This window comes from Enhydra lutris, unplaced genomic scaffold, assembly GCF_002288905.1.
Source record: "Enhydra lutris kenyoni isolate GAN:26980312 unplaced genomic scaffold, ASM228890v2 scaffoldscaffold9, whole genome shotgun sequence".
In the NCBI taxonomy this organism is placed as follows: domain Eukaryota; kingdom Metazoa; phylum Chordata; class Mammalia; order Carnivora; family Mustelidae; genus Enhydra; species Enhydra lutris.
Genome location: NW_019154093.1, coordinates 44,915,579 through 44,933,186, shown reverse-complemented (window position 1 = coordinate 44,933,186; position 17,608 = coordinate 44,915,579). Strand labels below are relative to the sequence as shown.

The following is a 17,608-nucleotide window of genomic DNA, read 5'->3' as shown; positions in this document are numbered from 1 at the left end:
ACAAGGGAATTTTAATTTTTTAAATGTGTATTTAAATAATTATTTGAAAATTAACACTTGTACAAGCCTGAAGTCAGAGTTGTTCAAGTTGTTATTTTGTATTTCCATTAATAAATTTTTTTATAATGTATTTTTTAAAATTCTTAATTTTTTTGAAAAATTGTGGGGTTCAAACTCACAACCCCAAGATCAAGAGTCTTATGCTCCATCAACTGGTCCAATTGATAGGTCAGGCACTCCTGTTTTGTATTTTCTTTTTTAAAAATTTTATTTATTTATTTGACAGAGAGATCCCAAGTAGGCAGAGAGGCAGGCAGAGAGAGAGGAGGAAGCAGGCTCCCTGCTGAGCAGAGAGCCCAATACGGGGTTCGATCCCAGGACACTGGGATCATGACCTGAGCCGAAGGCAGAGGCTCTAACCCACTGAGTCACCAGGTGCTCCTATTTTGTATTTTCTTAGCCTAGATTGGGAACCATAATAAGTACCATATATAGTTACATATTTGGTAAACATTTATAAAATTAAGTCATTGCATTATTGAATGATAACATAATTTATGATTTTTTAAATAGGTCTTACAGGTTTGAAAAATATTGGAAATACTTGTTATATGAATGCAGCTTTGCAGGCTCTTTCTAATTGGTAAGTAGTTAAATTAATTTTGTATAACTTTTTTAAAGTCATTCTTTGCGGAAGACAAAAAGGAAGTCATTCTTTGAGCAGATGACCATGCTGCTAGTATACGGGTGTACCATCCTGAATGTGCCTGATCTCTTCTGATCTTGGAAACTAAGCAGGTTGGGTCTGGTTAGTACTTGGATGGGAGGAAACCATGCTGCTGTAGTATGCTTAAGGAAAAAAAAAAAGAAAAGAAAATGAGAGGAGAAAAGAAAGAAATATACATTAATAGTGATATAAGAAAGAATAATAATTCTATTCAATTTCCCTAGCCAACAGGATCCCATAAATCCTTGGCTGTACTTTTCTCACCATCCTCAATGCATTCCTCTCTTTCCATCTTACTTTCTGAAATGATCCTATTTAGAAAATTATGTGGATTAACAAACTATGTAAATGTCTTGAAAAAGTTATTTTTTTCTTTCTTGTTAATCCTCAAGGTAGAGTAGGCAGGAATCCTGGTTGGGACATAATCCATTATTTTCCCAGTGGGGTTACTCTATTCATGTCTATAGTTTCCTGAGACTTCTGGTTCTCGCTTAGACCCTAGGTAGTTGTGTGTCTTTGAGCAAGTTATTTGTTTTTACATGTAGAACATGAGCTTGAACTAATTTCTCAAATTATTTTTAGTTAGTGGATGCTATGAAAATATTTTACTCTTTTTGCTAGGTGGAAAAGTCACAGTATTCAGATTTTTTTTTCTTTTTTCCTTTTCTTTTAGTTTTTATTTATTTATTTGACAGAGAGACAGTGAGAGAGGGAACACAAGCAGAGGGAGTGGGTGAGGGAGAAGCAAGCCTCCTGCTGAGCAGGGAGCCCAGTGCAAGACTTGATCCCAGGACCCTGAGATCATGACCTGAGCCAAAGGCAGATGCTGTTAAGTCCATCTGGTCTAATAATACGTAGTTTAAGTCCAGTGTTTCATTATTTTCTGTCTGGAAGATTAAAGATGGGTATTGAAGTCCCTTACTGTTACTGTATTGCTATTTATTTCTTCCTTTATTTTTTTTTTTTAAAGATTTTATTTATTTGACAGAGAGAGAGAGAGAGATCACAAGTAGGCAGAGAGGCAGGCAGAGAGAGAGAGGGAGAAGCAGGCTCCCAGCCGAGCAGAGAGCCCGATGCGGGGCTCGATCCTGGGACCCTGAGATCATGACCTGGGCTGAAGGCAGAGGCTTAACCCACTGAGCCACCCATGCACCCCTATTTCTCCCTTTAGATCTGTTAATACTTGCTTTGTATATTTAGCTGGCCCTCTGTTAGGTATATAAATATTTACAAATGTTACCCTCTTGATGAATTGATCCCTTTATCATTTTATAATGCCCTTCTTTATATATTGTTACAGCTTTGAGTTAAATTCTGCTTTGTGTAATATAAGTATATAGCTATCCATTCTCTCTTCATTTCCACTTACATGGAATATCTTTTTAAGATAGCCAGTTTGTTCTGGGTCAGGGTTTGGTCCTTTGTCCAGTCTGTTTCATGTAACTATTTGAAAAGACTCACAGAGGTTCCCTCCAGCTAATCACACTCATAAAGATGGTATTGCCTTTTAAGTTGCTAACTTGAACCACCAGATAGATAGTAGTACCACTTACTGAGATGTAGAAGCTTAGAGGAAGACTAGGTTGATTTGAAAGTTAAATTTTTATCATGTTAAATTTGGGTATTTGATATAAATCTGGAGTTTAGATGAGACATTTGACTTTCATAAATTTGACTGTCTGGCATGAGCATGAAAATTTAAAGTCACCCCAGGAGAAGAGTATATAAGGAAGACAGGAAAAGTCATAAGATCAAGTGCTGAGGAACCTTGATATTTATATATCTGGTAAGAGCAAAAAGAACAATTAAGAGGGAAAAGAGTTGCCAGAGGTAAAGAAGAAAAGTAGAAAAATTCATCATTGTTCAGAAGAAGCAAGTTGCTGAAGAATGAGGGGTAGGTCATCTGTAAATAAATGCTATTAAGAGGGAAATGAAAGGTGTTGACTGGATCTGGCACCATTGAGGAGTCTGATAGGGTGGGGTCAAATTTGATTTGAATGGGTAGATCATGAATATGAAGAAGTGAATGTGAAGCTGTAAAAGGAAGCAAAGTAATTCTAGGCATGTGGCTGTATGTGCTGCCTATTCCTTGAATGCTTGGAAGTCAGTCAGTATTAAGCTTTGATTCCACTTTAACATTTTTCTTTCCTTTTTTTTTTTTTTTTTTTTTAATTAGTCCACCTTTGACACAGTTTTTTCTTCATTGTGGAGGACTAGCTCGAACAGATAAGAAACCAGCCATTTGCAAAAGTTATCTCAAACTGATGACAGAACTCTGGCATAAAAGCAGGTATGTACTTAATGTATTTATTCTCTTTGTTATGTTTTTAAATGAATATCAAATATTAAAAGGATGGAGGTGCATGTATATAGAGTTGAAAAAAGTAGATTTGAGACAGGTTCATTTTAGGGCATGTTATATTTCAAACTGAAGAGCCAAATGAAGTATCAGGACTGGACATCTAATGTTGGACTGCTAAAGTTGCTATTACTGATGCTTGAGTTTTAATGCAGGGGTAGGCATTCTGACAATGCTAAAATCAGACCATAGATACTTACATGAATGTTCATTTTTCTCACATTTATTTGCTCTAAAGTGTAGCATTAGAAGAATAATTAGTGTAATATTTTACTAATTTTGTTTTAGGACCATTCAGAAAATTGCTTTTACCATTAGTCCTTTTATAAAATTTTATTTATTTATTTATTTGAAAAGTATTTATTTACTTATTTGAAAGAGAGACAGAGAGCACAAGCAGGGGGAGTGGGAGATGCGGGGCTTGATCGCAGGGCCTTGGGGTCATGAACTGAGCCACCCAGGCACCCTGGTCCATTTTTGTTTTGTTTTGTTTTAAATTTTTATTCATTTGAGAGAGAGTGAGAGTAAGAGTGGGGGGAGGGGCAGAGGTTTACAAGCCGACTCCCCACTGAGTGAAGAGTCTGAAGTGGGCTCAATCGGAGGACCCCAAGATCATTATCTGGGCCAAAGTCAGATAGATGCTTGATCAACTGAGCCACCCAGGTGCCCTTTACCATTAGTCCTTTTTATTTATTTTATTTTATTTTATTTTTTTAAAGATTTTATTTATTCATTTGACAGAGGGAGATCACAGTAGATGGAGGCAGGCAGAGAGAGAGAGAGGGAAGCAGGCTCCCCGCTGAGCAGAGAGCCTGATGCAGGACTCGATCCCAGGATCCCGAGACCACGACCTGAGCAGAAGGCAGCGGCCCAACCCACTGAGCCACCCAGGCGTCCCACCATTAGTCCTTTTTAAATGTTTCTTTCTTCCTTTCTTTCTTTCTTTTTTAAGATTCTATTTATTTATTTGACAGACAGAGATCACAAGCAGGCAGAGAGGCAGGCAGAGAGAGAAGGGGAAGCAAGCTCCCCGCTGAGCAGAGAGCCCGACGTGGGGCTCGATCCCAGGGCTCTGGGATCAATCATGACCTGAGCTGAAGGCAGAGGCTTTAACTCACTGAGCCACCCAGGTGCCCCTCTTTTTAAATGTTTCTAAGAACTGCTCAATCTTTCCTGTAAGAAAACAATCACCAAAGTTATCTTAAAAAAAAAAACAAAAAAAAAAACCTCGTAAGGGGTGCCTGGGTGGCTCAGTTGGGTAAGAATCTGCCTTCAGGAGCACCTGGATGGCTCAGTGGGTTAAGCCTCTGCCTTTGGCTCAGGTCATAGTCTTGGGGTCCTGGGATCGAGCCCTGCATTGGGCTCTCTGCTCAGCAGGGAGCCTGCTTCCCCCTTGCCCCTGCCTGCCTCTATGCCTACTTGTGATCTCTCTGTCAAATAAATAAATAAAATTAAAAAAAAAAAAAAAAGAAAGAATCTTCCTTCAGCTCAGGGATCGAGTCCTGCATCCAGCACCCTGATCATCAGAAAGCCTGCTTCTCCCTCTCCCTCTGCCTGCCACTCCCACTGCTTGTGTGCTTTCTCTCTCTCAAATAAATAAATAAAAATCTTAAAAAAAAAAAACCTTGTAAGAGTTTGAGATCTTAATGATTTCTACTGTAAAATTTCATTAGTAAAGTATAACTTCTTTATAGATTTTGAATACTAGCCCCTTATTTGATATACCATTTGCAAATACCTTCTCCCACTTGCTAGGTTGCTTTTTTGTATTCTTCATGATTTCCCTTTCTGTGTGCAAGCATTTTATTTTAGTGTAGTCCCAATAGTTTATTTTTGCTTTGGTTTCCCTTGCCTGAGGAGACATATCCCTAAATACATTGCTAAGGGTAATGTCTAAGAGATTATTGCCTATGTTTTCTTTTAGGTGTTTCATGGATTCAGGTCTTACATTTCGGTCTTTAATCCACTTTGAGTTTATTTTTTTGTAAAACATAGAAGATGATCTTAATGAGTTCTTTTGGGATATGAAGTAGATGCCATTTATACCTCTAACATTAGAGAGCCAGAGAGCCATTGTTGTTTATCCCCATTGGGTGTTATCCAGTGCTGCTGCGGGCTCTAATGTTTCTAAGTTCCTTTCTGTGTAGCTAGAACTACCCCTTAACTGCTGTTTTAAGATTCTTTGACCTGAATCTGTACTTTAAACTTTGTCAGTATGAAATTCTAAAGGTGGTTAAATCTCATAATTTGGTTGGCTTTTCATTTTTGTTTTCATGGTTAGTTGATGCTGGTTTTAAAATCTTTTTTTTTTTTTTTTTAATTTATTCAACAGAGATCACAAGTAGGCACAGAGGCAGGCAGAGAGAGAGAGAGGAAGGGAAGCAGGCTCCCCACTGAGCAGAGAGCCCGATGTGGGGCTCGATCCCAGGACCCTGGGATCATGACCTGAGCTGAAGGCAGATGCTTTAACCCACTGAGCCACCCAGGTGCCCCTGGTTTTAAAATCTTAACGTCAGCTATACTCAAATAAAAATGTGGAATTCAGGGGCGCCTGGGTGGCTCAGTTGTTAAGCATCTGCCTTCAGCTCAGGTCATGATCTCAGGGTCCTGGGATTGAGCCCCATATTGGCGGGAAGCCTGCTTCTCCCTCTCACTGTGTCTCTCTCTGTCAAATAAATAAGTAAAATCTTTAAAAAACACATGAAATTCAGAAAAATCTTATTTAGACAATGTACTGTGTACATTTATCTTAATTATTATCCCTGGAATTTTAAGGAATTAAAATTTTGTTTTAAGTAATTACAAGTATTTTTGAAAAGTCATAGTAGAGCATGACCATTTCATTAGGGTGGAGAACAATAAAATGTATTTTGAGTATTATTAGTAAGCTGTTCTGGTGAGCCTATGCAACATAGTACTGAGCAATTTTTAGTGATTTTTTTGGAAACACTTTAACAGCTTGAATTCTTGATTGCTAAATTTCTGAAATGGAAAGTAAAAGTCACAAATTTCTCATTAAAATTTTTTCTTACTCAGGCCAGGATCTGTTGTGCCCACTACTCTGTTTCAAGGAATTAAAACAGTAAATCCAACATTTCGGGGCTATTCTCAGCAGGTAAGTCTTTATTCTTTTTCATTCATAACACTAATCTTTAATAAGTTTGCAAAATGCCATTTTGCATTATCTTTTATGTAGTTATTTGTATTTCTTCCTTTGTAATTTATTTGTCCATTGTTTTAGGTCATCACTTATGTTTATTTACTGAGAATAATAACCTGTTCTCATATTTTTAGTTTATATTTTTCTACCTTTCTTGTAATTTTATGTTTTTCTAGAAATTTTCAAATTTGTGTTGGATAAATATGTCTCTCTTTTAGTGCTTTTAGCTTCAAAAAGTTACACGTCTAGAGATAAATTTTCACCTATATTTAATGCTTAATTTTTCAAAATATTTAATTCTCTAATCTGTCATTTATTTTGTGTTACGATCCAAATTTCATTTTTCACAGAGTTAACTAATCGTACCAAACTACAGATTTAAGAATTTTCTTATCTGATTTTTAAAATTTCTTCTTTATTAATTTTTATGCTTACATTAATATTTTATAGGGTCTGTTTCTGGGCTTTAATTCATTTCATTTACTTGTTTGTTTGTTTGTTTTGTTTTGTTTTTGTAGTTGTACTGATGGCTGAAACTGTAGCTTTATATAGTTTCCTTTAATGTTAACACCTGGCCCTCACATGTTTTTCTTTTTCAAAACCATACCTGTTCCCTTTAGATTTTTTCTGGTGCACATTCCTGGATCACCAGACACTGATTTGGTACATATAAGTTGGGTCTTCAAATTTGTATTTTCTTTTCTTTTTTTTTAATTGAAGTGTAGCTGACACACAGTATTGCATTTTTTTAGGTGTATGGTGTCATGATTCGACAATATTACATAGTCATGCTGTGCTCATCACAAGTGTAGCTGCCATTTATTGCCATACAACACCATTATGATACCTTTGACAGTATTCTCTGTGCTATACCTTTCATCCCTATGACTAGTTCATTATGTAACTGGAAGCCTATACCTTCCACTCCCCCTCACCCATTTTGTATATCCCTGTACCCACAGATTTGTATTTTCAAAAAGCATTCTATGTTGATCACGGATTTTTCCTTTGAGGTACAGCACAAGATTGGATGAACTTTAATTTTAAGCCAGACTTATAAAATATTTGAATTTAGGACATCTCTGAATTCTAATTGTGCTATTAGGCAAATCCATGTTTTCTTTATACCTTCTCCATTTTTTAAAAGTAGCAGCAGTACTAAAAGCTGACCTCTACATCATCTTTCATTTTTTTTTTTTAAAGATTTTATTTGTTTATTTGACAGAGAGAGAGATCACAAGTAGGTAGAGAGGCAGGCAGAGAGAGGAGGAATCAGACTCCCTGCTGAGCAGAGAGCCCGATGTGGGGCTTGATCCCAGGACCCTGAGATCATGACCTGAGCTGAAGGCAGAGGCTTAACGCACTGAGCCACCCAGGCACCCTCTTGTTTCATTTTTAAATTACTTCTGTTTTATTTATATAACTTTTTAGAACTTAGGGCTTCCCATGCCTTCAATGCCTGGTGTTTCTTTAGCATAATGCTGCACATTTAGAAATCCATTGATAAGCACATTCTGTGTATTTTTTCTTACATTTCTACATGCATGTGTTTTTAATGAAATGGTAATATCTTTGTTGCTTATATATTAGGATGCTCAAGAATTCCTTCGATGTTTAATGGATCTGCTTCATGAAGAGTTAAAAGAACAGGTCATGGAAGTTGAGGAAGATCCTCAAACTATAACGACTGAGGAGACCATGGAAGAAGACAAGAGCCAATCAGATGTAGATTTTCAATCCTGTGAATCTTGTAGCAGCAGTGATAAAGCAGAAAATGAAAATGGCTCTAGAGGCTTTTCTGAAGATAATAACGAAACAACAATGTTGATTCAGGATGATGAGAACAATTCTGAAATGGCAAAAGATTGGCAAAAAGAGAAGATGTGCAATAAGATTAATAAAGTAAATTCTGAAGGAGAATTAGATAAAGATAGAGACTCTGTGTCTGAAACAGTTGACTTGAACAACCAGGAAACTGTCAAAGTACAAATACACAGCAGAGCTTCAGGTGACAATTTAATACTTTGAAAATGGTAGTGCTTCATTCGTAGACCATGTGTGCAAGTGTGGATATTTGTATTTAAGATTATATTTGTAATTTCACTGATTGCTGATTTTTGGGGGAGAATCAGCATGGCATCTCAGTAAAATCAGAACACATTTCTAATTTACGTGTTAATAGTTTATATTTAGCATAATAAAAACAAAATAGGCTGATTAGTAGCTTTAGCTTAATTTGTGTGCAGTATATCACATTATATAATTCAGTTTGAAGAATGGAATTATATAGTGGTTACTTTTGGGCTTTCACCTAGTAGAGTTAGCAATATTTGCATGTGAGTGTTAATGTCATTTTATGCAGATTCTGTTGAGATCCTGGGCAAGAAGCAAAATAACCTAAATTGCAGTTTTGTAATCTTTCATACTTTTCGATTTAGACTGTTGTCATTGGAGTCATATCAGCTATGAAATATTTGGCATATGTTTTGATGTAAGAGTTTAACTATAATGAACCCTGTTATGATAAATTATATCATAATATTAGCCAGTGTTCTTTTGAAAAGAGCAAGTGGCCATCTGGCCAAAGGTAATTGAGTTGGGTTGCTTTGCATTTTACTTTCATTTCTTTTTTTTTTTTAAAGATTTTATTTATTTATTTGACAGAGAGAGATCACAAGTAGACGGAGAGGCAGGCAGAGAGAGAGAGAGAGAGAGAGGGAAGCAGGCTCCCTGCTGAGCAGAGAGCCCGATGCGGGACTCGATCCCAAGACCCTGAGATCATGACCTGAGCCGAAGGCAGCGGCTTAACCCACTGAGCCACCCAGGCGCCCTTACTTTCATTTCTTGAGGAATTAATTTATCTGGCTTAATGTGGTCTTTAGTTTTTTGTTTCGTTTTGTTTTCTTCTTTTTAAAGATCTTATTTATTCATTAGAGAGAGAGAGAGAGAAAGAAAGAGATTGGGCAAGCAGGGGGAGAGGGAGAAGTAGACTCTCTGCTGAGCTGGGACCCCGACGCGGGGCTTCATCCCAGGACCTGGAGATCATGACCTAAGCCAAAGGCAGATGCTCAACCATCTGACCCACCCAGGCACCCCAGTCTTCAGTTTTTTAAAGTACATTAAAAAAAACCATCAGAAGTTTAAACTATCTGATCTTTTAAAGTAAGTGGTGGACAAGTAATATAAAATGGTTTATCTTCTGTAATTTCTAATGAATGAAACTACTAAACATTTTATTAGGTATTGAATGAACCCAAAATTCCCTGAGGAAAAGGATATTTCCTTGAGTACGGGAATCCTAATGTTTCCACCTATGTACAGCACATAAATGTGTTTTCGTCAGGAAAACATGTTAGGCTCCTAAATTATAGTGGCCTATGTTTAGAGTTTAAATGTATTTAGAAGTTGTTTAGTCAGTAAATACATGAACTGTCAGTACTGAAAGACTTAACTTAGGCTGCTGTAGACTCCTGTTCAGTCCATCCTTGTCAAAAGCCTGTTTAAGGGAGTTAGTGGTTCTTTATTGTTCCGTAGCAGAACTTGTTCTTATACACAGTGACTAATTGATGACCTAGGTCAGGGATCTGAGTTTTTTCATTTTACAAAGACCTGATTTTTAAAATGTGACAAAGATCATATATGGCATGCAAAACCTGAAATATTTATTATGAGGTCCTTTATAGGAAACATTTGCCAATCCCTGTCCTTGATAATACTACATTTATTCTCTTCAGGAAGTCCTAGAGTGAGTCTCCTACCCTTTCTTCCTTCAGTATTAAGTAGTCTTTTTTTTTTTTTTTTAGTCATGGTTGAAATCATGAGAAATGCCCTATGTGTAAGTAATAAAAGTCACTTATTTTGCATTTGGAAAAATCCCTGAAGTCATTCTGTTTTAGGATCTTTCATGAACAATTCTCTTTTCCTTACTCAAATACTAATTGAGCACAATCCCTTGCCCTGGAATCTGTGTTATGTGCTAAGAGTCCAACAGCAAACTCTAAAGATAGCTGTCATGAAGCTTTTATTTTCCTGATTCATAATTTTCTTCAAAAGAAGGCCCTTTCATAATAAAGGAATGTATTTTCTTTTATCCCAGAAGAATAAAATAATTTGTTCTTACTTATGCCTGAATTTCTTAGATTTTGATTATAATGTTAGTTTGAGAGAATGACATTTTTTCCTCCTGCATGGTTTTGAAGTTTTTTAAAAACTGTCACAAATATTAAAAGATACTAAGTAAGAATAAATGCAATCATCTTTGGCTTTATGTTTCCACTGATCTCACTTCCTGAATTGCCTACAGCAATAGCGTGTTACATACATTATTTGGATTCCTAGGTGGAAAATTACTGTTATTTTACTTAACAAGGACTTTGTCTATCAAATATTTCATTTGACATTTGTTAATGTGAATTGTGTTCAAAATCTCAAATGAAGAAACCTTTAAATTAATATTATTTGACAAGTGGGATAGTTTTACTATTTGAGAAAATAATACAAATTTTAAATATTACAGAATACATTACTGATGTCCATTTGAATGACCTGTCTACATCACAGATCCTCTCATCAAATGAAGGTGTTAATCCACGTTTATCAGCAAGCCCTCCTAAATCAGGCAATTTGTGGCCAGGATTGGCAGCCACACACAAAAAAGGTAGAAGTTTCAGTTACTCGGATTCCTTTGAGTTGATAATATAAAGTGTTAATTATGAAATACTCAATACTTTAAAATTCACAGTATAACTTTATACAACCATGATTTGAAATGTGTGTGTGTGTGTCACAAATTTGTATAGAGTAGAATTCACACTTTTGGTGTAGAGTTCTGAATTTTAACACATAGATAGATTCTTGTTACCACCACCACAAACAGCATATAGAAGAGTTTTAACACTCCCAAAGAATTCCATTATATTACCTTTTTGTAATCAGATCATTCTCCCACCCCTCCCCAAACCCTAGCCCTTTTGATCTCTTCTCTGTACTATTGCTCTGCCTTTTCTGGAATGTCATATAAATGGAATCATACAGTTGATAGCCTTTTGAAATAGGCTTATTTCACTTAGTGTAATGCATTTGAGATATAGTCATGTTGCATGTCTGAATAGTTCCTTTTTATTACAGAGTAGTATTTCATTGTATAGGACTATAGTACTGTTTATTTATTCACTCTGAAGAACATTTGAACTGTTTCCAGTTTTTGGCAATTATGAAGAATGCTGCTATAAGCCTTTGTGTACAGGTTTTTTGTGTAAGTTTGTCTAGAGGAAACATCCAGAAAGGGGCTTATTGGGTTTTACATTGGTTTTACGCTTAATGTTTTATGAAATTGTTTTCCAGGATAGCTGTATAATTTTGCATTCCCACTTGGCTATGTATGAGAATTCCAGTATTATGAGATGTAAAACTCTAAAACTCTTAGGGAAAAACATAAGGAGGAGTAAGTGTTCATGACCTCGTATTAGACAGAAAGTTTTTTAAAGATATCAAAAACAATATCGATAAAAGAAAAAATAAAAATTTTTCTTGGCAAAAGACCCTATTAAGAGATTGAAAAGATAAGATTAGGAGAAAATACTTACAAATCACATAGCTGACAAAGGACTTGTATCCAGAATATATAAAGAAACTCTCAAAACTTAATTATAGAATCCTTTCTTCAAATAAGGCCTTACTTGGATGCAAAAACAAATAAGTAAAAGCAAAATTTATTCTGATTGAAGTCAAGCTGAGGAGACCAAACACCTTCTAGTTCATCTTGGTTTTTTGTAGGGATTTTTTTTTTTTTTTAAGTAATTCTCTTGAATGGTATTTGGACAGAATTTCATTAGTATTGTAAATTTTATTCTAAAGGATTCCAGAGAAAAATGCTAAAGGAACTACCTCGGTTTTTTAAAAAAATGTTCTACACTTGTTTTTCAATCCTAGCTCAATCTGCATCATCTCCAAAGAGGAAAAAACAGCACAAGAAATACCGAAGTGTTATTTCAGACATATTTGATGGAACAATTATTAGTTCAGTGCAGTGTCTGACTTGTGACAGGGTGAGTATGAGGGAATTATAATACACAGGGAATTTCTGTCAAATGCTCTTTAAAACAAAACAAAACAAAAACTTGACCAATGGGATGAAAAGTTTATTTTTTTTCTCCTTGCTGCTGAGGACTGTATGTATATTTCTTCTGTTTACATCAGTATAAATTAATTCTAGGAGTAGAATTTGTCTTTTTAGAAGTAATAGCAACATCATTTTGAAAGTATGGGTCTTGACCTGTCATTGGACAGGCATGCATTAGCAACAAGAATTAATTCAGTTTTTCATCTCTGGTCACATACAAAGGTGATGTGTTGCTCAGCAACAGTGTATAACACATGCATATTCTCCCAAGGCTGGCAAAATTAATATGCTGGGAAACTGTTTCTATTTGCAGGCACAAGGCTGTGAATGTACTACATTTGGTGGTGTGGCTTATAAATATTTTCCTCTGTTAAGATTAGGGCTCAGATAATAAAGGTAGTGTCAGATTCATATACCTGAGCATAAATTAAAATCATGAGTTTTTAAATCATATCTCTAAATCTCAGAATTAAGGAATATGAAATGACTTCTCTCAAAAAAAAAAAAAACCCTCAAAAATAAGTTTTCAATTACTGTATTAGGTTCTTAAGTCAAATCTGAGGGCTTTCAGTAGGATCATTTTAATGTAGGCTATTTGGGTACCAGATATTTAAATGGAATCATCCTGAAATGTTTTCAGCTATTTAAAAATTACATGGTAGGTTTTACTTCTTTTTTTAAAAACATTTAAAAACTATCATGAGAAGATCATTTCCAAAAATAAATGCAGTAGTAGTGCTTAAGAGTTTGGTACTGAGTCTGTAGTGTCTGTATGTACTTCTCTATGCCACAGTGTCCTTATGAGGTATTATGTGAAGATTAAATTTAGAACAGCACCTGGTTCAGAGCAAGTATTTTTGCTGTTGCCATTACTGTTACTGATTTTTTCATTTTTTGCTTATGAATTGCTTTGGGACGTCTAAGATTTGTTCTTATAAATGTCTGTGTTGGATTATTTTCATTCCATTTTAAACACGAAACAATTTTAGGTGTCTGTAACCCTCGAGACCTTTCAAGATCTGTCCTTGCCAATTCCTGGCAAGGAAGACCTTGCTAAGCTGCATTCATCCAGTCACCCAACTTCTATAGTCAAAGCAGGATCATGTGGCGAAGCATATGCTCCACAAGGGTGGATAGCGTTTTTCATGGAATATGTGAAGAGGTATGTATGCGTTTTCTTTATATTAATTGATTGTTAAAACTGCTGTTTCTGCTGTACTGGCAGAACACTTGCTTTTTTTTTTTCTGTCAATAATGTTTCAGGTTTGTTGTCTCATGTGTTCCTAGCTGGTTTTGGGGTCCAATAGTAACCTTGCAAGATTGTCTTGCTGCCTTCTTCGCCAGAGATGAACTGAAAGGTAAATATGAAACAGTTTTCAACTATGGCTGAATTGTTGTGGGTGATCTAAAATACTAGTGGGACATTTTATATGAAATATTAATACATTTTATATTTATACATTTATTTTATATATTTATATATTTTATATTTTATCTTTATATTTATATAAAATGTGTTTATAAAAGCTAAGTCTTAAGGTGGCTTAAATAGTACTTGCCCATATCAGCATAGTTGCCAGTACCTACCATGGTAACATAAATAACATAAGTTATATCCTGAAATAATTTATACAGATTTCTGTAGTGTAAGACGGTATGTAAGTGAGGTGTCTTAAAACTGCTCTGGGAGTCAAAGAAGGGAAAATTCAACCCATATAAAAGAACTGTATATGTGGAGTACTTTGAGTTCCTCCATAATATTTAAGATAGACCACTGTTTTTGTGTTTTTGGCACCTTGCTGGGATATGTAACAGGCAGTCAGTAAAGTCTGCTGAGTGAGTAAATGGAAAGGATGTTATTTGAGTTAGGCCTTCAGGGTTGAAAAGAGAGTGAGGTGAGGGTATTTTAGGCAAAGTAAACATCATGAGCTGACTCTTGAGCAGAGACTTAAAAATGTGAGCCTTGTGTAACTGTGCTGCAAAATCAGCATGTGGCAAACCCCAAGAATTGCAGAACTAAAAGAAAATAACTTACTTTTATTTTGAGAGGAATGACCAGATCTATTCTATTTCCAGGTGACAATATGTACAGTTGTGAAAAATGCAAAAAGTAAGTGTGATTGATGGTGTTCTGAATCGCATGTTTTGTATTATAAATGGTATTTTTCTTGTTCATTTGAATTGGGTATGTCAAGCGAATTTTGCATCTTATTTAGTAAAATGAAGGCTGGCAAGCTTTGTCCTAGTAAAAATAAAGACAGGTTGTTCTATAAAACAATTTGACGTAAAAGTTTGATAAATTTAATCAGCTTATCTAAGATGAAAAAGTTTATTTATATTTTGAGATAAATTATGTATGTAATTTTACATAAAACATTTCTAACTATGGTATAAAAGATATACTAGGATGTGTAACATACGTTTTCATTATGTAAGTTTTGCCATCATAAATAAGGCAATATTCTCTTCTGAACTAACATGTTAACAGACTAGATTCAGGAAGTCAGAGTGACTATAAAGGTACAAGTTTCAAATCTGTAGAAAATTCAGAAATGTTATGCCAACTTTGAGGTACCTGTTGTATGAGGGCCGAATAGAAGTTTAAGAAAAATACAGTATTATTTCTTTATATCTGCTAGTTTCCTTTTAAATGTCCTGTAATAAATTCAAGCTTTTAAGGCTTCTTGGTGGTCAGTTAGAAAAGAAAAGTAATTGGAGAATTGAAGGCAGATATATTTGTGTGAACTGGGAAATTTTTCTGAATTTCTATAATAGAAGAATAATGGTGTCCTAATAAGAACTAGAACCTTCATGATAACAAACATCTGGCTGTTTAGCAGTAACTCCAGGGAAACGTTGATCTGTGTCGGTTCTCATGACAAAAAGGAATGGTGTATTGTTTGGTCAGTAAGGATGAAAGGCTGCTATGTACTTTCTCCAAGAAAAAAACCACCTCTAATGAATTGGGAAGTATGTATTAGTTTGTCTGGAAGCTGTAGCTAATAGCTGAAGAGGGAGTTGGCCTGGAGGGGGAATGTTCCTTGAAAACATGAACTAGGAAAAAGATAATAGTGAAGATGGAACAGAACCTTGCATCTACCCCAAATCCAAAGTAGGTATCTGTCAAGTGTACATTAATACTGATCATTAATAATAACCACTCTTGAACTCAAGTTATGTGTTCCCACATTTAAGAGTAAAGATTATATTGCCAAAGTGGGAGTGAGGAAAGGGCAAGATGGGTGAAGAGGGTCAAAAGGTAGAAATTTACAGTTATAATTTAAGTCATGGAGATGTGATGTACACAATAGTGACCATAGTTAATAATACTATATTTCACATTTGAAAGTTTGTAAGAGGGTAGATCTGAAAAATTTTCTTTCTTACAAGAAAAGAAAAAATTTTGTGACTATATGTGGTGACGGTTGTTAAAAAATTACTGTAGTGATCATTTTGCAATGTATACAAATACTGCATCATTATATTGTACACTTGAAACTAATACACTGTTACATGTCACTTATACTTCAATTAAAAATAATAAAAGAATAAAGGTTATGTATTTAAAAAAGAGCAAAAATTACAGGGGCGCCCAGCTGGCTTAGCTGATGGAGCTTGGGACTCTTGATCTTGGGGTTTATCAGTTCAAGCCCCATATTTAGTTTAGAGATTACTTAAAAACAACAACAAAAAAACCTAAAAAAAAAAAAAAAGTTAAAATATATTGACCTGACCAACCAATTCTGTAAAATTGGGATTCTATTTTACCCAGTTTTACTTGATATCTGGATGTTATAAAGACATAGCCAGACCATAACACTAGCACATTTGTTTTAAAAAATTTTCATCAAAGAATTAACAAGTCCCTAAATTTTTATTACTGAAATCTTGTTTAAGTATTTTTTTTTTAAATAAGGAACTCCAATGTTCATTAGTATGTGTTTTTAAATAGGTAGCATATAGTTCAATAACGAGCATTTTTGTCCCTGTGTTTTCTAAAAGATTTTGCTGTATATTTAAAAATACTGGGGATGCCTAGATGGCTCAGGCATTTGGGTGTCTGACTCTTGATCTCACGGTCGTGAGTTCAAGTCCTGAGTTGGGCTCCACACTGGGCGTGGAGCCTACTTAAAAAAAAATTTAAAATACTAAAGCTTTTGTAGATTCATATGGGAAATTTAAATTTAAATTTGTTTTCTTTTTTTCCTCCCCAGGTTAAGGAATGGAGTAAAGTTTTGTAAAGTACAAAAATTTCCTGAGGTATGGGCCTTATTATAATTAAGCTTATTTTATCTTGTAGGAACATAAAACAGTAACATAGTACCATGTAGCATTGTTGAAGAATGGAGTGGTTCTATTGACCATTTGCTGTGTTTATATACCCTATTAGGATTTTCCATTTTTAAGATACTGAGTTACATAGCAAATAAGTGCCCTTATCTATAAAACTGTTTTGAACATAGTTTAATCAGACATTGTAGGATCTTAAAGGTTATACAATATAAAATTAGAAAAGCATATAGCTGTGACTTATTAGGAAGTACCAAGTTTCACCATTTCTACATCTTAATGTCTTTGGAATCAGGTTATCATAATTGCAGGGTAATGTTTAACCTTGACATTTAATTCAATGTCTATATTTAATAGACTCCTTTATCTAGCATACAAAACAATAGAATTTTAAATAATCTTTATCTTTTAGATTTTGTGCATCCATCTTAAAAGATTCAGACATGAACTGATGTTTTCCACCAAAATCAGTACCCATGTTTCATTTCCGCTGGAAGGTCTGGATCTTCAGCCATTTCTTGCTAAGGATAGTCCAGTTCAGATTGTTACCTATGATCTTCTGTCAGTCATTTGTCATCATGGAACTGCAAGTAGTACGTATATTAGGTTTGACATATGTCTAGATAAAAAAAAAAAAAGTAACCATCTGAATTTATCTCTTCAATAAGACTTGATTAAATAAAAGGAAAAATGTAAAAATAGATATTTCAAAATTTATTTTATTTTGGTTTGTTAAAAGCATGCAGAAAATTTTAGGAAATTAAATAATTTTGCTATGAAGTTTGAAATACTGAAAATTGTATTTTATATAAAATTTAATAAGGACTTTAACATGATCATTTTTACACTGGTTTTTTAAGTTTGTATTTTTGTCCTTATTTTCATTTCAAGTGGTGGTGGGAAGATACAGACTAGAAAAATATGAGCATAGTTTTTGCTATATCTCAGTCT

General features: G+C 34.8%; 1 protein-coding gene across 2 annotated transcripts in view; it reads left to right on the top strand.

Moving 5' to 3' along the window:
- LOC111143277 (ubiquitin specific peptidase 33) overlaps positions 1-17,608 on the top strand; it is a 55,991-nt gene that overhangs the window by 24,633 nt on the left and 13,750 nt on the right. Inside the window, exons 7-17 of one of the 2 annotated variants that reach the window (XM_022496907.1) lie at positions 574-643; positions 2,904-3,017; positions 6,123-6,201; positions 7,837-8,254; positions 10,763-10,903; positions 12,178-12,293; positions 13,357-13,529; positions 13,655-13,725; positions 14,444-14,477; positions 16,582-16,627; positions 17,070-17,250. In XM_022496907.1, coding sequence (XP_022352615.1) covers positions 574-643; positions 2,904-3,017; positions 6,123-6,201; positions 7,837-8,254; positions 10,763-10,903; positions 12,178-12,293; positions 13,357-13,529; positions 13,655-13,725; positions 14,444-14,477; positions 16,582-16,627; positions 17,070-17,250 — 1,443 coding nt within the window. Of the gene's footprint in view, positions 1-573; positions 644-2,903; positions 3,018-6,122; positions 6,202-7,836; positions 8,255-10,762; positions 10,904-12,177; positions 12,294-13,356; positions 13,530-13,630; positions 13,726-14,443; positions 14,478-16,581; positions 16,628-17,069; positions 17,251-17,608 lie in introns of both variants that reach the window. The other variant, XM_022496906.1, reaches the window with a different exon arrangement.